This window comes from Chelmon rostratus, chromosome 13 (assembly GCF_017976325.1).
Source record: "Chelmon rostratus isolate fCheRos1 chromosome 13, fCheRos1.pri, whole genome shotgun sequence".
NCBI classification, from domain to species: domain Eukaryota; kingdom Metazoa; phylum Chordata; class Actinopteri; order Chaetodontiformes; family Chaetodontidae; genus Chelmon; species Chelmon rostratus.
Window position 1 is genome coordinate 4,299,055 of NC_055670.1, and position 21,701 is coordinate 4,320,755.

The 21,701-nt window shown below is 43.3% G+C and overlaps 1 protein-coding gene across 2 annotated transcripts in view; it reads right to left on the reverse strand.

Annotated features, from left to right (window-relative positions):
- plcl1 (phospholipase C like 1) overlaps positions 1 to 21,348 on the reverse strand; it is a 92,230-nt gene extending 70,882 nt beyond the window's left edge. The window contains exons 1-2 of one of the 2 annotated variants that reach the window (XM_041950513.1): positions 20,893 to 21,348; positions 20,497 to 20,693 (exon numbers count right to left, since the gene is read on the reverse strand). In XM_041950513.1, the coding sequence (XP_041806447.1) occupies positions 20,497 to 20,676 (180 nt within the window). In that variant the 5' untranslated portion in view covers positions 20,677 to 20,693; positions 20,893 to 21,348. Of the gene's footprint in view, positions 1 to 20,496 lie in introns of both variants that reach the window. The other variant, XM_041950512.1, reaches the window with a different exon arrangement.
- Between the last annotated feature and the right edge of the window lie 353 nt (positions 21,349 to 21,701).

Genomic DNA, 21,701 nt, shown 5'->3' on the forward strand with positions numbered 1-21,701 from the left:
GATGGACATTTTCACAGCTTTTATGGGTATTTCATAGACTAGACAACTATTTAATAAATAGAAAAAACAAGCGACTATAAGCTATGTTGAAAAAAAAGAAAAGAAAAGAAAGAAAAATCCCTGGCCAGATCCAGTGGCACCCTAAGGATTGGTTAACCTTTAGGCAACAAAGAGCCATCTGCACCAGCGTGATGAGGAAGGCTAAATCTCATTATTAGTCAGCTCTCTCTGCCTGTGATGGTTCCACCAAATTTTGGAACATTATAGCATCTCTACAGAGCTCATCACGGCCTCAAACACCTCCTGCCTCAAACCAAACAAGTATCTGGCCATATTACCGACAGATCCATGGTTGAAACCTTTAATCACCTTTTTCTTTCCTCTGGTCTTCTATCTAATTTGTCTGCAGGTTAAAGAATAGATAATTACTGTTGTCTGTCCAGCAGAGCAAGTCGTAGAATGCCTCAGCTTCCTATGACTGGAAATCTTCTTTAACTTTGGTTATCAGTGCAGATGTTAGGTTAAGAGCATGCAAAAACACTGGTGCAGATAATTGTCAGCCATATCTTCTTCATCCTCTTCATTTTCATTTACATTTTTAACCATAACCTTTCTAGCAGGCATGGCAAGGTCTCCGATTTCAACATTTACCAGCCAATATCTAAAATTCCTATCTTAAGCAAAAATCCTAGAATCGTTGGTCAATGTACAGCTACTGGCCTTTATTGACTCACTAAACACAGTTCAGCCACAGCAGTCTGGTTTCCACCCAGGTCACAGCACAGTAACAGCTACAGGTTCAGTCACTGAAAACAAAGAAGAAGAAGAAGAAGAAGAAGAAGAAGAAGAAGAAGAAGAAGAAGAAGAAGAAGAAGCCGTGCTTCAGTGTTTCCACTCTAACCTCACAGAGAGAACTCACACTGCTGTTTCTGATGGTACTCAGTCAAGCCCTCTTACCATCAAAAATGGGTTTCCACAGGGGTCTATCCTTGGTCCATTACTCTTTATATTACACATGAATCAGACAATTCTTCCTAATCAAATATTCAGTGTTCACTTTTTTGCTAATGATGCTATATTATATGCCCCAGGCTCTACCCGAGCCCAGACCCTGACCCATCTTCAGTCTGCCTTTGATGCTTTCCAATTACCACTCCCTAATAACAGATAAGTTTGAAATGCAGAAAAGACCAAGTACACAGTATTCTCCACCTCCAACCGTGACTCTGACTGTCCAAGCATTAAAACTTGTAATGGCACTCAGATTGCTCTTGGTGAGTCATACAAATGCTTAGGAATTGCTCTTACTTCTTCTTTTAAAGACTTTTTCAATTCATTTTACTTTAAATGAATGCAAATAATTTTGAAACTGTCCCATGTATATAGCATGTATAAATTATGCTGTATCAATACACCTGCCTTTCTCTGAATATCTACCACTGATTCGGGAAATATGTTTGTAATTTGTACAATTTTCAAAATTTTTGGCACATAACAGGAAAAAAAAGACTTGTTTTGGGGTTTTGGGCATTTATTAATAGGGACAGAGGCAGACAGGAAATAAGGGAGAGAGAGGGGTACGACACACAACAAAGGTCGTCGGCTGGAATTGGTCGCCGATGGTTATCGCTTTGTGACACGCGCTCCCAGATTTGTTATTGTTGCTGAAAAGAAGGAGGTGGGAACTCGTGCTTTTGCTACTATTTTTACCATGCTCATTCCTCCCATCCTCCAATGGGATGGAGATTTGCTTTTTTCTTTCTTATTGCCCAAGTCCATCCAGTAACAGGCAGTGAGAGACGGGGAACTGTTCATTACCTCGCTTCTTTGTAATGTTAATCTCTCTCACCTCACTCGAAATGCATGGCTGCTGTGAATGACTGAATGAATAAAACCGTCAAAGAGAGTCTGACCAGCTACTCATAGTGACTTTGTTTAAACTTTCACAAAGGGAAATGCTCAGGAATTTTATTAGGTCAAAGGGAGAAACTTCAGATCAACTTTTCCTCAATACCAAGTATTGCCTCTGTTCACATGGCCCCCAACACAGACGCATTCTGGGGAAAACTGCATGTGTAAAATAAGCATCTGACCTGTGATACTTGTTGACTTGACTTGTAGTGCCACTTATGCCGTCAAGTCTCTGTTCCAGCTCTCTCCCTGCTGCACTCTGTTTGTCTATTCCCACAAAAAAACAGAGCCTGGCTGTGTGAGAACTTTTCACATTACTGTACACGATGTCACCAGCTGCATACCATGTGAAAAGGTTTTATAAAGAATTCAGTGGAGCTTTTGGATGGAGGTTTTATATAGAAATTATAAATCATGCAACATAATCTTGGGCAGAAATGGCAAATTCGTGTATGAGATGTCATAAGTGGTGGATTAAAGAAGACAGAGAACAGCAGACTAAGGGCTCAAGTCCGGGTACTCTTAATCTTATTCATATGATATGTTATCTATCAAATCCATAAAACACTGAATGAAATCAAATCCAAAGTGTTTTCTTGAAAACAAATGCCTCTATTGAGTATGTGTCATGTAAAATCTGCCTATCTGAGAAGAAAATGCAGGTTTCCTCAAGGTTATGCTTTACTTTAGGCTTCAAGGATAAGACGGGTGTTGTTCTGCCTTTTCAGATTGTCAGTAAATCCCATGAAAAGATCAAAACCAACAGTGCATTACAGGGCATTCTGTCTCTTTATGCTTTCCAACTTGACTTTGTTCCTGCTGAAGTCATTAATGTTTAAATACGGATCACAAACACTGTTTCTGTTTGTTAAAATGTTAAATAATGTCCCAAAACAGCTGGGCACTGTAGATCAGCAAGCCACCAGACAGGAGAAAAAGGTGCATTTGCTTTGGACTGTTTTCAGCCATGACGCCATTATGTCAATATATCACTTATGGTGAGCAGTGCATGCAGGTATTCCAGGTATTGATGTAAGACTGTTGTCTTTAAGGACTTACTTTAATGATCAGAGAGCTGTTTTCAGTCATTCTAAACATTACCATGTCTGCAGTAATGTCTCTACAGCAAATAACACAGGACATTCAAGCAGCAAAACTAAAAACTGCAATTCTAAACGCTACACCAGGTAGGAAACTCTCCAGAGGAAACAGAGTGAAACACCTAGCTTCTGACAGCTCCAGTGGAACTCAGGATTTATCAGGGGAGAGCTGCTTTACTCCAGACAGCTTCACAGTATGAAGCTGGACTGTGTGTGGATGTGTAGAAGAACAAAGAACATTAATTAACAGTCGTGACAGCATGGATAGGAAGTAGGGAAGGTACCCTTTCCCGTCCACTTCAAGTCACAGATCACTGTATCCCAGTTCCAATCATTCCTGGCCACTCTAAGATATGAGGCAAAACTGAGAGACCATCTTTTAAGTCCAGCCGGCTACTTAGTGCTAAGAATCTTTTATTCCTGAAGAGAGCGTCAAGAGTTGTCTTCAAATGTTACATATAGTAGCAAAACAATTAAGGACAAAACACTGCACTGACTGCACAGACAGAGGGCTTCCTCATTAAACGGACTGCTTCAGAAAACACTGAAAAGCATCGGTAGCAGCAACTTGACGACTGCACAGTAGGCACACATTTCCCGTTTACACCACACACACGCGTTTATGGGCTTAATACTTGAAGGAATGAATGAATTCTCTCTATTTACATTACAAATGTTCTGACCAGTCAGGGATAGGCATAGTTTTAAATATTAATAGCTATTTACAGACTGTGTGGGCTAACTGCACAAGAAGCCTAATTCTACTTTACAATAAATCAGGACATGTTTACAGTCGGCTAGGCTAACTCATTAAAATATGCAATAATTAAGATCAGTGTACATGATGGAATAGTGGCATTAGGACCCTCAAAGTTGTCTACTTTTTCCTAGGCACTGACTTCTCCATAACCTGGTGGAAAGTCGTGTGTATAGTACGATGGAACGCAGGACACGAGAAAAGTGAGTTTAGCAAAGCAGGTGAACTGTGGCAGACTTATTCAATCTGCCTAACCATCCTCGCATGGTCAACGTTTAACCTGGTAGTACTGACATATGCTTGTGTTTTGCTGAAATATTCCCTCGTTTGATATAAGGAATGTAAATCATTAAACATGTTTAGTCATGAATGTAGAATACGTTATTAGACATAAACGATCAGTTGTTTGGCATGAATACAGATTCTGTCATGGCGACAGCATCATAACTGTGCAGGACGCAGTCCCAAAATTCTTTACTTTGAGATCAAAATGAAGACCACGTTCAAAGAGGGGTGGGGGTGGTCCGTCCCATTTGTACTGACTCATATAATAATGTAATAAGGACAACTGAGTGGTCATGGGTGGTAACGTTGACATGTTGATGGGCATCACGGCTGGTGTGATCCCATTGCAAGGTGCCCTCTAGTCAACACCAGATCCTAACTGATGCTGTTGGCGAGTCGGGAGATTTAAATTATGAAGCTACACTGCTGTGCCTCATGCGCACAGTGTCTCTTTTAACGGGGAGACACACTTATCCTCTCTGGTACAGGGGGTGGCTGCAGGTATTTAATAAACTCATCTCATTAATGAAATTTCACCCATCTGCTGTTAATCAGAATGTTAATTTTTCTCACACGGCCCGCCTGATCCCCGGATTATCCACAGTGTGCATTACTGCCCCAAATCACATCACTCCACTGAGTGCAGAGTGTTAGTTCATGCACTGAGCACCTCTTCTACAAAAGTGCGTGTTTGCGCACATGTGCGTGTGAGTGTGTGTGTGTGTGTGTGCATGCATGCAGGGTTCTGGTGTGGTTCCTCATTAAGTCCAGACATGTTTGAGCTCAGACAGACTGATACTATATTGAACATTTCTCTCATTTACTCATTGACTATTTCCTACATAACAACAAGCACTTTGTTATTTATTCTAAAGTGAGCAGCAAAATGAGATTCTGGACATTTATGAATCATCATTTTCTGCCATCACTGACAGCCGTCCTGTCACATCACTGTCATTTTCACATCTATCAGAATAGAAGCATTGCATGATTGGATTTTTAGGAAAAAGTAAGAAGAGTCTGTGCTGTTACTACAGCACAGTGTACAGTGCATACGTTTCTACATTTCACAACACAAATGAAACAGTGAAAGTAAATCTAGTCCACAAGGTGTAAACAGGATGATTTTCAACACACTTTCAAACTGTAATAAAATGAAGGGATGAGGAGTTTATAAGCTGTATAATGTACTGCAGACACAGAAAAACAAAGTGCGAAACAGCAACACCAGGAAAAAGAGATAGCAAAGAGGAAATGATTGTGGATAAAACAGCCCCTCAACAGCAGTAGCATGTTATTTTATCTTGGAATACAGCAATATGTGTCAAAATGCTGCTGTGGGGGATGTACAAGTGCTGTATTGTTTCTTTTCTTTGTCTGTTTCCAGTCCACCTTTTGCTCCATTTCCAATGCTCTTGCCTCTTTATATTTGCTACCTCAACATGATACACAATAACAATACCACAAAAACACCTGACTCCTTCTCTCACACTCTGAATCCACCACCCTTCATGTCAATACCCTTTTCCTCTCGTCTGCGCTCCAACACTTCGTTCTGCAAGGCTGAATAAAGCTGGTAACAGAGAGGCCGACCATAAGGATCAAACGAGAAACAGAGAGCACGGCTGTTAGAAATGCAATCATTTCTGAAAGGATTTCTTCCAAAAGCCTGTCAAAATGTATCACCAATTAAAGACCAAGCACAGGAAAAATGTCAGGCTTTCTGGGTAAAATGATAAAATGTTGAACATAATTAGTTGTGAAAAAACATTGTGCCGAAGATTTTCATTCGGGTTTACGATGAGCTATGAAGATTGTAGAATTTTACATGACTAAATGTACACATACTATGTTCTTTGTCTTATATTGTCTTTGTCATGCAATGCAAGTTTGCTTTACTTAGTGTTCCTACACAGAAGTTATCCTTTTCCTTTGGAACGAGACATTTGGTGCCACTCTTCCCTGAACAACTTCACTACAATAAAATAATCACAGCAAATATGAAGTCCTCATATATCCCGCTAACGGTTCTTGTTCTGCTGTCACTCAGCTGGTTGGAGCTGAATGTTTTCATATCACTGCTAAATCACATTTCACCCAGCTTACTGTCGATCACCTGACATCCACCAGAAGGGACAGACACCCCCACAGGTTGGTGCAAACTGTTTTGTCTGTATTGCATCCCTCATACTATCATTTTCATGGTATTCCACTGATCGACAGATGGTGGAGGTAATGCTGCAAGAAGTGCAGCAATTTCTTTCTGTGTGTGACGTTTTGCGTGCACTTTTCAGCTGTCAGTGGCATGTGTTTGCACCTACAGTGCATTTGAAAGAGCCTATTCTGTGGTGTCGTCATGTCTGTCTGCTGACCTGGGACCTGCTAATATCTGTTAAGTGGGGAAACAAAAACTGCACTCACATGTTAACATCGGTTTAGAGGACTTTTCTATGACTTTGATGTTGTGTAACAGTACTAATAAATAAGCTGTTGACTTCGATTGGGGTTATAATCGGGCGGTGGAGAGAATACTTTGAGGATCTCCTCAATCCCATTGCCACGCCTTCTGTAGAGGAAGCAGGGGCTGGGGAACCAGAGGTTGGCTCATCCATCACTCAGGCTGAAGTCACCGAGGTAGTTCGGAAGCTCCTCGGTGGCAAGGCATCGGGGGTGGATGAGATCCACCCTGAGTGCCTCAAGTCTCTGTATGTTGTAGGGCTGTCTTGGTTGACACGCTCCTGCAACATCGTGTGGCAGTTGGGGACAGTGCCACTGGACTGGCAGACCGGGGTGGTGGTCCCTCTATTTAAGAAGGGGGGCCGGAGGGTGTGCTCCAACTGTAGGGAGATCACACTCCTCAGCCTCCCTGGTCTATTCCAGGGTACTGGAGAGGAGAATTTGGCCGATAGTTGAACCTTGGATTCAGGAGGAACAATGCGGTTTTCGTCCTGGTCATGTAACACTGGACCAGCTCTACACCCTCCGCAGGGTGCTTGCGGGTTCGTGGGAGATTGCCCAACCAGTCCACATGTGTTTTGTGCTGGGATGAGAATCAGCACCAAGTCTGAGGCCATGGTTCTCGACCTGAAAAAGGTGGCTTGCCCCCTCTGGGTTGGAGGAGAGCTCCTGCCTCAAGGAGAGGAGTTCAAGTATCTCGGGGTCTTGTTCACGAGTGATGGAAGGATGGAGCGTGAGATTGACAGGCGGATCGGTGCGGCAGCAGCAGTAATGCGGTCGTTGTACCACTCACTTACTTTTCTCTCGTCTCATCTCTTTGCTGTGTGTGTAACGTTATTTCACCCACTGACTCAAGTCAGAGTACTTATCGGAATGCACAGATTTGATTGGCTGAGTAGCATCATGTGAGATGCACTGATTAAAATAGAAACGCTCTTTCAAAATGTGATAATTCTCACTAATTTATCAGTTATAGGTCATCAAACTACTTCAAATTCGACACAGCACTTCCTTTGGTGCTCAGCAACACACCCACCAAGTGTGACGTTGATTGGACGAGCGGATGAATCAGTCAAGTTAGACAGTTAGATGTGTGTTGAATAAATGACACATTACGTCATATTTTCAAATCTCCAGTCAGTTTTTAGCACTTGCTTAATGTTGGACTATGTAATCTGTGTTCTAGCTTTTCTAAATTCTCAAGTCTGTAATTCTGTCCGTGATTCTGTTATCACACAAACTGACCTCAATGCTGCCATCAGTCTGTCGCTGGGCCCCTGGCAGCCCTCATCGAAAGATACAACAAGCCACTCATACTCAAATTTGACAAGCAATTGAAGGACACAAACATGTTCAAACACAAGCACACACACACACCATGGATTGGGGGAGAGGGGGGATTGTCATGGGTCCTGTATGTGGTTGCTATGGCAGCAGGTATGTGTGGTGCCAGGGATCTCCACTGGTCCCAGTGAGGTCACAGCCGCCGACTCTGGCAGCCAAACAGCATTCCTCTGCTCTGAAACAGCTGAAACATGCCCTACACACACACACACACACACACACACACACACACACACACACACATACACACACACACATACACACACACACACACACAAAGACAAGCTTGGAAGCACCTCAAGTCTCTTTATTCTAATAGACGACAACAACCAACATGCTTTAAGTACAGATACACACACACACACACATTACTAGGCTCAAGGATGTGGTAAATCTGGACACACCCATTGGCTTCATAAACTAACAGGTCAGCTGGAGCAGACACATTCAGAGCAGTGGAATTATGTTGCACTGATGCAGAAAACAGATATGAGCATGGAGCTGCTTTAGGAAAAAAAAAACATGCTTTCAAACTGGTAGTTTTTGAATCTGAGTCTGAATCCAGGAGCGGTTCACTGAAAGACATGCTCATTTTCACAGGAGTCCACCTGAATGAGCTGGTCTGAGATCCATAGGAAGAAAATTCAAGACTGCACAACACAATAACATCACTAGTGACATTCCTGCACTGCTGGCCAAATATAACGGGATAAAATGCCTCACTGCCCAACATGGTGCTCCACAACACTTTCTTCTCTTGTGGGATCATAAAAGACACTCATTTTTTTACTCCTTGCGGCTCACATGGGGGGGGGGGGTCACATTCCATTCAGTCGTGCTCCCCTGGTCCTGACACGATCAGTCACCACACCGCACCATTTAAAATATCTGAAACATTTTGCAAAAAAGCAGTTCATTTTAATGGAATCCAGAGCAGCAATTATTAGTTGATTCATTGACAAGTCATTCAAAAGAAAATTAATCAACTGTTTTGATCATCAACTTATCATATAAGTAATTATGAAAGAAGTGATTCCACATTCTCAAATGTGACAATTTGCTGCTTTTCTTGATCTTACATTGTAGATAAGTGAATGTTTTTGTGGTTTAAACATTTGGTCAGACAGCACTTTTAATGAAGTCACCTGGAGCTCTATGAGAGCGTGTTGAGCAGCCAGAGAGTCCAAATGGAGGAAGCTATCGTAGCTTATTAGCTGTGTTCTCCTCCTCTGTTAGAGTTTTAACTGCTTCACCAACGAGCAGCGGTTTGTAGACAGATAACAGTCAATGCAAACACATCTTTTGAATAAACCGTCTGAACTTATTGTCCTGTTAGGAAACCAAGCTAACAGGTTTGCTACATGGCAGCTAGCATGCTACTGTAGCTAGCTCTGAGAGCTTTTTCACCTCTTCAAGAAGTTTTTATTTAATGAAAAGATGTAAATTCTGAGGATAAACTGCCAGAGAGGTGCACACAGCACAGTATAGAGAGAATAGACAGAAGCTCATATTGTGACTGACGAGTGCTGATATGTTCCTGGTTTGCTAGCATGTTAGCTGGCTAATTACAGTAGCTTCCCTGTGAATAGTCGCTATATTACTACGCCTCTAGTACTGCCAGTACCTGAAGACATCAGGATGAACTTCACTGTGCAAGTTTCCAGTGTGATCAGGCCTTAACAGCACCGACATGCTTCCTGGCACATCAGCAAACACCCGCCATTTGTAGAGGGACGGCATGCACAAAGCTCCCACAGTGTGTGAATGATCACTGGGGTTATTTAGCAATGAGATTCAAACTAACAAGGGGGGGGGGGGGCAGGCCAGGGAATTTACTATCTATTGGGGACCTTTCGTAATAAAATACACCAACCTTGGTGTAGTCCAGTCCTCTTTATGGGGACCAAAGCCAGTCTCACTGATGCACGTTATCGTTGGGGCTAAGGTATGAATTGAGGTTAGGTTCAGGTAGGGGTTGGGTTTGGATTAGTCTGTGCAAATTAAGGGTTAGTGCTAGGTTAGTGCATGTTTTTGCATGTGTGTGTTGCTATCTAGACTAAAGCCCGAAAACAGCAAAGCAATCCGACAAGCAGTCTCTAGAGTTTTCCCTGATTTATCCACCCTGAGGTTAACACCACACACTGCTGAGCTTGCTCACACACACACACACACACAATAAACTGCATCTGCGGGAATGCCTCTCTCTTTTTCTGTCTCTCCCTTTTTTCAGTATTTCCCCTCACGTTGAATCCTTTGCACTCCAATTTCTACAACCTGTCGAACCACTTTCAGCATTTCTCTTCATCCGTCTGCGCCCCCTCTGAGCAGGAGATGCTCCCTCCCTGCTTCCAGAAATGTCATCTCCTTCCTTGTTTCCCCACATGTTTGAAGACAAAACTTAAAATGACTGACAGTGACACAAAGGCACGGCGGCTGTGCACCTGGGAAATATGTTTATATGTGTGTGTATGCAGGGAGAGAAGGGTTTAAACAGGGAGTGATTTGTAGATATAAACTGCCTTCACGCCTCCCTCGTTCTCTCCTCTGTCCTTGCCACAGTCATCCAGGCTGCCACTCAGCTTTAAACTAGTCTGTGTTTGTAGTTATTCACGTCTAAAATCCTCTTTATGCTCTGGTGTTTTAATTCCACCACTGGAAACCTTGCCACCTCCAGAGTGAAGGTCACCGTTTAAATCCCACATCATTTGCACTAACACTAATGACGGACATGAACACTTACATGTATTAAGTGTCTCTATCTCTCATCTGAAGTACTTATTTCCTACATACAGCCTCCATGATGTACTTGCAGGTCTTAAACATATGGCCTCCTTGTCATCTGGTAAAACTGTTAAAGCAGGTTTTTCTTTCTGCAACAGCATACTGGGCTGCTTTTCCTGTACAAACACAACCCAAAAGTGTGGGATTTTGCTGTATTTGTGGTTTTCATGACCATGGTGTCTCTGATGAGGAACCTCTTTAGCCAATCAAATCATTTCATATGATCAAGTTTGCATAAAACTGTTACATCACCATTCTATCACAGGCTTACCATCACACTAACAACGAGACAGCAGGCTCCCGCCAAGCCAAAAGCTAGTGACTTAAAACAACAGCCCACATTAGCTTTCCGCCTAATGTCTTCACACACATTGTCTCCAGTGCCCCAAACTACCATCCATAACACAGAGTGCTGGCTAGCATTGTTAGCTCAGAAGATTAAAAAAAATAACTAATCCAATGCGCTGTCAAAGGTTTAAATTTGAGATTAATAAAATTTACATGATATTACAAATTGTATGTGCAGGAAGAAGCAAGAAATTGGCGTTGAAAACAATCCTTTTGTCATGACCCATGCCATGCACAGCATTTTTTTGTTAAGTTCCCCATTGTGTGTTGTCTTTGTCTGGGTTTTCTTGCATCCTGTTTTATTTTGAAGGTTCATGTTATGTGTTTTGGTTTACTTTACTTCCTGTGTTTTCCCGCCCTTGTGATTGTCTGATGTGTTTCACCTGTGTGTCATTAGTGTTCCGTCCTTGTGTATTTAAGTCCGTGTCTTCTCCACTGTCTTTGTCGGGTCGTTGTCTGTGTCACCTAGATGTTCTGCGCTACCTTGTCCATGTCACCTTGCCATAGTTATAGTCCTAGCCTTAGCCATGTAAGTGAGTGTTCTTTGTTGTGTTTCTTTGTTCATGTCCGCTCCGAGAATTATGTGATTGTCTCATTGGTTTGTCTTTGTCCTTTGTTTGCCAGTTTCCGTAGGTTTGTTTCTTGTCTTGGTTTCCGTTTATGCCTTGCTTTATGTTAGTAGAGTTCCAGCCCATAATCCTTTCATGAGAGATATTTGCTTGTAACTTTAATAATCTAGTTTCTGTTTTCCTGTCTAAGTTATAGCATTGCCGATTTGTTCTCCTCGTTAAAGAGTGATTTTCTGTTTGACTACTTTTGTTTAGAATCTTGTTTCTCTGTTTTCTAGGAATGTATTTCGAGTTGCTAGTTTTTCTTATCTAGTTCTTTCAGTTGGTTAGTTCCGTTTTCATAGCCCTTTGTGTTTTCCTCCTTCGGGAGCGTTTTCCATTCTTTCTTTTTATGCTTTGATAGTTACTCATAGTCTTGTCCTTTTCTCCATTATGTCTTGTGTTCATGTGTTGTGTTGTGTGAATCTTTTTCCCCTTATGTGTCTTTAGTCACTAGTCCCCTGAATTCTAGTTGTGTTGGATTTTCTTGTCTTGTGTAATATAAATTTGTTTATTCATTAGACTCAAGCACCCCCTTTTGTGTCTGCATTTGGGTTCTATCCCTTAGTCCCCACCTTCCTGACACCTTTTTCAAACTAATTTGAGGTCCAGCCAGTTTCAATAAACAAAGGTGATATGTTCAATCAACAATGACACTATACAAACATTTCACACAGTGGGTTCTATTGCTGTGCAAGTGCAAAACCAGCAGAGGCACAAATGCTTATATAATGTCAACTTCCAACAGCCATGTTGACATGAATTCTAGGGCACCAACATCACTTTTAGCGAAGAAAGTCTAAGTCTAAAGTCTAAGATGCAGTACATGCGTTTGAGAAGTTTTCTGCAGGAGGACGTCCTCTCGCATGAGGTATGAAAGAGATATTTGAAACAGTTTTAAGGAGGATTAAAAAGGATTATTATTTTAAAGACACTATGCCTTTTTTCAAATCTATCATATCCCAACAGTGATATAAAAAGACAAGATGGTAGACAGGAAGACATTAACCCACCACAGACCTGACCCACTAAAGCTCAAGTTGTACTTTCTGTGTCCGTGCTGCATTGGTCTGCTTGACATAAACTTCATCATCCGCCCATGACTGTGAGGGTCGGAAAGGACCAGAACTGATGAGCAAACTGTTCACGCTGATAAATAGTCCAGGATGATACATCAGCAGACATTAGCTTATTACAGATACATTTATGTGGATATGTCGGACAATAAATAACAGGAAATTGAAATGCCAAACTAGGTTTGAGACAATTTAGTAACAGTGACACGTTACAGTTTGTTCACCAAAGAGAACTGACAAGATGATTTTTCAACTATATGTCTGCAGCACGTGGTATCATGGTCACAGAAGGTGTCTGTTTCATTATTGTTTATGTTATGAGTTAATGTATAAAAATCCAATACTGGTTGGGCTACTGGACTCTGTCAAGTCTCTAAGAAGAGTGTGAGGAGGGCAGCATATTCACAGGGAGACTTTATATATATATATATATAATACTGTACAAGGCAAGCAACTAAAACCACTAGCAGGCATAGGAAGGTCAGTTTTCTTACTCTGAATAATGACAGCAGCCTTGTCAACGCTTTAGCTACAGTGTGTATGATCTGCCAAGGACAACTGGAGGGTGTTTGTGTCTGATTGGAAGATGCTGTCCATAACCTTGAGCATCTCTTAACACAGCACTGCGGTGATACATTCAGTTTCACATCATTGTTCTGCAATGAAAGTGTGATCATTGGCCGAGTGACGTGAACACGAACGTGTCATTTGCTGAAGTGATGAATCGGGACAGCTCTGCCATTGTCAGCAAGGAAAGGTGCGACCCAACAAACCCAAACAACATTTCTAAACAGCAGAGGCTGACCAGCACTCCGGCAACAGCAGTAAATGCATTGTTTCCAGTGCTCTATTACACTGTATCATACAGTGATATAACGACAATGTTACAGAACATTTGAAGAGGTTTCATCGAGCTAAAAACCTTGTTTTCTTTTTTTGAGATCTCCTGTACAGCTGACAGTTTACAGGCCTTTTCAGTCGTGAAATCTGTAGCATTGCTGGCTTCATCTCTTCTATCTGTTAAAGTGAATCTCTTCAAACATAGAAGAGCACCACCAGTTACCGTCTACTCGTGGACGCGCAGCCGTTTGTTGTTGTTTGGCCAGCTGTTCCTCTCTCTGCCTCCTCGTCCTCCTTTCAACGAGCTCCTCGTCCGTGTACTCTGGCTCAAACGGTGAGGACGTCCATCGTAAACAAAGTCATCGTCCACCACCTCAGAGTCGGAAAAAATATTCATCCATTTTGTGAAAAATAACAGTCGCAAACTACAGCTAAACTAGCCGACCGCCGCAGAGTTAGCCGTGTTGTGGCTGGTTGCTCTCAGCGCGCGGCGCTCGAAAATGACGTCATCCACATCAGAAGAAGTTGTCTAGAGACACTCGATGTTGATAACATGCCACCAGGGGCTCAGAGGGGAATAGCACCAGCATATCATAACAAAATATTGGAATATGAACGAGTTTCGCCGCAGATTATGCGTTTTTAGAGGCTACGCACGGGTGCCCCAATTACTCGCATTATACGGATATACGCGCCGCTCCTCTGGGGCTAATTTCTTCAAAACGACTCCAAATGCCACCAAAGTTGTCTGGGTGTCTAAATGGTCGTATTTAATGCTACAAATAAAGTCCAGGTTGTAAAAAACGAAAGTTATCCTTTAAAGGTAGGTTTGCTTTTACCTACAGGTTGATGGCGTGTGCATGGGATAAGCAACAAGAGACAATTTAAGGTTCACATTCTAAACCAAGTTTTGGATGCAACAAGAAATGTTACTGAGTAAAGGTGCCACAGAATAGCCACTCAAGCATCAAGCTAACATGTCAAATTTACAACACATTTGTGTAATGAGGTGCACATCCGAAAGGGGCTCACTACAGAGGTATATATAGCCAATACAAAGCTTTCACTGAATGCTGCCTGCGTGAAGCTTCCCATGCTGGAGTGTAGTCTGAGTCTGGCTGCACTTTGTGGTGTTTCTGTAAAGACTTATATCTCATTGGGAGGTGTTTCAGAGCTTACGTATGCACACGTGCTTTGTCTCTTTTGCAGTCACACACATAAACTCCTGACCAGCAGCTGTGATGAGGTGGTGTGCGTTCCCGGCGAGATGTGGCACCAGTAGCAGAATGATACTGGGAGACACAAGGCCCTCAGTGGTCCTAATTGATTTCCATGTGCACACACACAAACACACACTCAAAACCACAGGGGATACATTGTCATTACTCTTGACCAGTTTCCAGGAGCACGCTGTAAACAAATCATTGTTCACTTCTCAGCACAGCAGGAGGAGGACAGAGAATTAGAGCGAATGGAACAAAGTGAGAACAATAATGCCAAGGACAACAGCAGAAAAACATCAAAGTGGGACTGAATGTAAGAGGGGGGGGAAATGAATTGAAAAAGAGAGGAAACACAATGTTTCAGACACAGAGCAAAGAGTGCAGATGGGAGAGGACAGGCAGGCAGAGAGGGATAAGAAACCCGAATGGCACTCTGTGTGAGAAAGGACAAAAATAAACTCAGCTCCTCATATCAAACATAAACAGGGCTCCCACTGTGGCCTTCATATGAAATTCCATGACTTTTCCATGACTGTCCATAATGTAGTGCCGCCACATCCATGCTCTTTTAATTTATAGCAACTTTCATGGTTTCATGTTCCGCTGTTTCTCAGCTAATGATGAATTAGAATGGGATAACTGGCCTGTTTTATAATAGAGCTGAAAACCAGCAGCTGTAGCAACTATATATCTACTGTATTCTGCATCACTTTTACCCTGTGCCACTTCATTTGAGTGTCCACAGTCTGTGCAATTCAATCCCCGTGCAGTGGTGGACTTTCTTATTCCACCCTGCTAACAATCTCACAATTCAATGCGTGGGATATTAGCTGCATCCTTCACCTCGGTGTGACAGTGTCTAGCATAGGAGAAGTGGCTGAGGTGCTTTGAACAGCTTCAGTCTTGTTATTACATTCCTGTCATGTGACCCTTACAAAGGATTTAGGCAACACAAGAAAATGAACTGATTCCCATTTCAATTCTCAAAAATGTTTAATATTCAATACGTTTGATGAGCACTGGAAGCCCTGCAGTAATACTAAACACAGTCGGGTGGTCAGACACTGAGACATCAAGGCTCGGCTCTCCAAACACAGCAAGGGAGATGGAGAGAGACAGTGTCCTTCAGCACTGCAACAGCGAGCAGTCAGGCAGCACACAGGCCTGTCAGGGAGACGTCCAGCCATGCTTTCCCCCGAGCCTCATCCTGGAAAACCTGTCTCTGTGTGTGTGTGTGTGTGTGTGTGTGTGTGTGTGTGTGTGTGTGTGTTTTCATTCACTTGTGTACTCGCTCAACTGTTAATCCCGCACCACTCTCCCAGGCATGACTGGCGTGCCTACCGCCGAGTGCCGTGTTTGCCTTCTGGCCTGTTACACAGTAATGCTGTAAGCTAATTGCTGATGGTTTGCTGGGGAAAATTAATATAACAGCCTGAGCCTAATGTGTTTAACTTGATTGAGATTAACATCCCTTTAACTCACTCTTAATACGTGATGAAGCGGCGCTCTGGCAGCTGCACCAGCTCATCCGGGTGACCACGGCCTGAATAACAATGCATAAATGAGTGAAAACAAGTCTGCATGATGGAGGAGGAATTGTCGAGCAGTTACAGATTTTGAATTTAGTTTTGGCATATTTCTGAGTGAAATGGTATTGCATTATTGCATTTTCTGCTGTGCACGCAAACACACAAAAGTACAACAGCATTTATACTACTCTACTGCAAAGTTTATTAGTTAAAGGGAAAATTACTGTTTGAAGTTACGATAAGCTGGTCTTTTTATGGCTCACCAGTCTTTTTCTCTTTACTCTAGCTCAGATGCTCTCTGTGTTCTTGCATCCTTGAGGAGTACCAGAAGGCTTTTCTCTACAGCTAAGCACATTGAATTATTTTCTTATTAAACCAGAGAGGAAGGAAGAGTTATTTCTGGCATTAAGGGTCAGGAGGTGACTGGCCGCTAAAGCATTTTGAAGGGCTAGATGGACAAGACAGTACAAAAGATGTGGAACCACACTGATCTGCACTGGTTCTGTTATGTCCGCCGTGAAGGCCAAATCACACAGACACTTTCTACACTGAGTTTCCACGACAGGTTTTCCTTCATCTCTGTGAATTATTCCAGACAAACTGACACAATTTTAATTGGTCCGGTGCTAGCAGCTCCACAGCAGCAACAAGGCTCTCCTTCACAAATTCTCCTTCTGAATGAGGTTGCAGCTTCTGAACTATTAGCTCGCTCACCACAGAATCTGCCTGCAGAACACAGTCTGTGTCAGAATGTGGTCTTGTGAAAGCACCCGCACTCCGCTGAGGAGCGCTGACTTGATCCAAGCGTGTTTGTTCTTGCAGCTCATCCAGTGTAGAATGTTTGGAGCTGTAATGACGCTCAAGATTAGCTTTTTCATCACTGTAAGCTTGTCCCCACAAACTCACTAAGACATACCGGCTTGCCTTTTACTTCAACAATAATAATCGATGATGATGATGATGATAGTCATTAACTACATACTGTATACGTTTTTGAGCTGAAGATGCAATTACTACGTCCATGCAACAGAGACTGCACACAGAGCAAAGGCTGTCGTAATTGCCTGCATGTGTGTGTGTGTGTGTGTGTGTGTGTGTGTGTTGATGGGGTGAGCTGAACAAACAGGGGTGTGTGCGTGTGTGTGTGTGCAGAAGCTAACGTGGTATGCGTGGGCATCTCAGACACATGTGAGTGTGTGTTGTTGTAGTAATGTGAGCCATGCAGGAACTAACCTCACCCTTTCCCTTCACTTTAACTGGTCACCTAAAAAAATGCCCCGTAAATGAAGAAGTCTGCTTATCTTAAGGGATGACTGGTAAAAAAAGTAAAAAAAGAAAAGAAAAGAAGCTCCAAACCATCTCGCCATCCTCTTTGCTTCCACCTGGTCTGTATTTATCACAAGTCAAAGTGAAATTAAATTTCATTTTTGTTAAGAAATACCTATGTACAGTATACATTCGGTTTGTTTTGCCTTGCATACTTATTTTGTTAAAATAGTTGAAACTGTTTATTTTTCTGCCTTGACAGAGGCCTACATTAGCATTTTCTGGGGGGGAACTGTTCTTTTTCGCTCCTGACTGAATTTTGAGAGAAATACAAACTTAAAGACGCAGTGAAGTGAAAAACACATTTTCCAACATCTAATCTGAATCCCTATTCATTTAACTCTTGTTACAGGCTGAATATGTCACAAGTGTGTTAGATAACTCACTTCAGTCCTGATCTTACAGCGTGGGTGAGGGAGCGGTGCGTGTCCTCTGCAGAGTTACATCTGTAACGAACACTCTAGTTTCTGTTTCACTGTGTCTTAACAGCACCATGGGGGGTCCTCCTCTGTGTTCAGGGTTGTAAAGGGACACACGTCTTATGAAAGTCCATGACCAACACCATGCATGCTTGTTGTAAAAGGCAAAGATGGTCTTGTCCCGACATTCGAAGGCTAAACAATACGACATCCTCCAGTTGGTGGCACCATCAAAGTCTACGGCTAAGACGCCTTTCTAACATGTATGCCTAAAAACAATGACTTCAACACTAAAAAAAGTGAGGAGAAAACAGATTTTCAGTTTGACTGCAACTTGGGCTGCAACAAACTATTACTTTCATTACTGATTCATCTGACAATTATTTTCTCAATCAAGCAAGCAATTACTTTGTCTAAGAAATGTCAAAAATTGTGAAAATGTCCGTTAAATAATCAAAGAGCTCATAAATGTTGCCTTCAAACTGCTTGTTTTACTTGACCAACGGCCCAAAGCACAAAGATATTCAGTTAACGATAATAAAAGCCAACAAAAAGATGTACAACTGCACATTTTTTAAGCTGGAACCAGAGAAAGTTTGAAGACTTTTTTCTTTAAGAAGTACTAAAATGATTACTTGATTATCAAAATATTTGCAGATCAATCCACTAATCATTACGACTCCCACTCTTACTAATTTAAATAGGAATCAGACCTAAACTTTGGTGCCAACTGTCAGTCTTGGACAGTTATTGATATTCAGACATATCTTGGTTGATCGTGAAAGGTACTGAGGGTGGATGCTCAGCCCTGGCTGTCACAGCTGACCGTGCCTGTCACTGACATCACTCCTCTCATCTGTCCATTCTTTCATCTACTTCCTCCCCAGCAGCAGTCAAAGGACTCTCTGTTCAGCTGGCTCGTCCAGATGGGGCTCATTGGGCTGTCTCACAGCGAATGAGAGCCTGGCAAAAACCATAACCATCCCCAATGACCTGACCGCGAACATGAAATATGGAGCTTGATGTTTACATCAGATGGGAAATGGACTGAGAAGGTCATAAACCTCAGCGGCAACTAAAGCGTCAATCTGCTCCTCCTTCAGCCGTCTTTAACCGTCACAGAAATCCTCCACCTGTCAAGTTTCTGCTCAGCCGAGTGACCGCAGCAACACAGGTGACACATAACCTGAGGAGGAGAGGCTCCCACTGAGCTGATATGTTAGAGGTAATGATCCCCAAACATGATCCTCGCTTCCCACCCGGCTCCTTCATGGGACTCTGTGACCTGCAACCTGAGCACAGGTGAGGTCACCCTGACATCAGTCAGCCAGTAGGTGAGGGGTCTTTCTAGTAGTGGTGGAAGTAACCAAGAACATTTACTCAAGTATTGTGCTTAAGTACAATTTTGTGGTACTTGTGCTTCAATTCAATTCAATTCAGTTTTATTTATATAGCACCAAATCACAACCGAAGTTGTCTCAGGACACTTTCCATACAGACCCAACAATTCACTCGGAGACAGTGGCGAGGAAAAACTTCCTCCCCTGCTTGACTTGAGTATTTCTATTTCCTGCTACTTAATATGTCGCTATTACATTTTAACATGTGACAAACTTGAAAGTGTATAAGTATGATCTGCAAAATATACTTAAAGTATCAGAGTTTTTTTCTATTGTTGTACTGGCACTTTTAGTGGAGTAAAGGATCTGAGTACTTCTTCCACCACTGCTCTCCAGGCTAGACCAGCCCTGTGTTTTAAAGAAAAAAGAGTACGCCTTAATGAAATTCATTTGCGGTGTCTTAATCCTTTAAAAAACATATCAAAGCTCAGTCTTGTCAGGGAAAACTAATCCTTAAGAAGCTTTTTAATTGCATGCCACTCTGAATCCCCATGCAGCAGCGTTCACTGTCACACAGAAGCAATGGCTCACAAGTGAAGAGTTTGTTTTTCCACCTTGCACAGCTATCCGATCATCTGAGAATGTGGTATGGCTGCTTTGAAAGCCAGTCACAGGAATTTGAAATTACGCACATGTGACGCGCCTGAACGGACACGGATTATCGGCGGACGCGTGCCACGAGATGAACTGCTGTCACATCCGCGTCAAGAGCGGCGCGGCCTTGGAGCAGGAGGACGCAGCAAAGGTGCAGCCTGGTCTGTGAGCCAGGGCCGCCGGCTTTGGACAGGCGTCACCACAATTTCACAAGACCTGTTAGTTGTCAGTGCAAGCACAAGCCAACAGTTGTGACCACTTCTCCACTTATTTATTCCAGCTTCACTTATTCATGATTTTCCCCACGAGCTTTTCCACCTGTTGAAGCATTTAACATTACTACAGCCTAAAATTTTGGTAGTGTCTCGTAAGGTACTCTTGTACATTATTTGGCCATCTTGAACAAACTGCATCCAGTGAGCTTTGGTATTTCCATTCCATGTGTATATGGACAGGTACAATGGAGCAAATAACACCACCATGTCAGGCTCTCTTTACCTTAATGATGCTGCTCCGGCGAGGTGCTGCCCTCACTGAATCCAGGAGGATGGTGTCGGTGTCCTGGCCGCCACCGGGGAGGATGACGCCGCTCCGCCGGCCGCGGGACGCTCTCGGCGGGATGCAGTCCGGCGCTCCGTCGCCGCACAGCCCGTCTCCATATCCATCACGCTCAGACATGTCGATGAGGCGGAGGACTCGATTTGAAACACGGGAGAGAAAAATTAGTCAACTCGTCGGATCTGATCCGAAGAAAGTTTAACTTGACTGTGCGCTGATGCCATTTAAAGGATAAATGGATCCTTGCTTTCCTGAGCAGTTCACCAGCAGCTCTGTCACACTGGAGACAACTAATCAGCCCAGTTTCGTTAATTATGAACACACTGTCATATTCACTGAGGCTATGGGTCCGAGCTGGTCTCCACAGTCCACTCCCGCTCCACTCAAGGACTCGCAGCTGAAATCAAAGCATCACACGCAGGTACGGTACCGACTTGGATGAAAACTGGACTGGTGCGCTCCCCGGATGCGTGCAACAAGTCTTCCCAGTGTTGCCTGTCCTCGAGGCGCTCAAGGCACAGTTTGTGCATGAAAACGGTTAAAGCCTCAGTGCGTGACGAAAAACCATGAAAGCGAGGCGGTTTTGTTGAAAAAAAAATGTTTGAAAAGAATCCAGCGTTGGCTACACGGCGACCCGAAACCCTGCTCCTTTCTCCCCAAAACAGCCTGATCTCAAAGTGCAGAGAGGAGCGAACCTGCGCTGCGGCAGGCGGCAAGTGAAGAGAAGATCCGCTCAACAGTCACTGCGGAGCGCATCGCTCCGACGGACCACCGCCGCGCCACCGTCCTGACCCTGCTCAGCCAAACAACAGCCCACTTTTGACGAGAATAGGGAATACATTGACAGTCGACCCGCACCGCCTCCTGCCCGCCACCCCTCCCTTCATCCCTCCACCCTGCTCCTCCCACATGCCGCCCGAAATCATGACTGACAGGCGGAGCGGCGAATGCGCTCTGCCGCTGGGAGATTTGGAAGCAGTCAGAGGCGCTGATAGGTGGACCGTCCAGTCCCGGGGACTGAGAGAGCCTCCTTATCGCTATGGAAGACATGGAGCACTGGGAGCAAAGGGGGACAGGAACAGCAGAAACCCACAGGGAACATCAGCTGCTGTCCATCATTATGTTTTAAAATGCAGGTGCATACA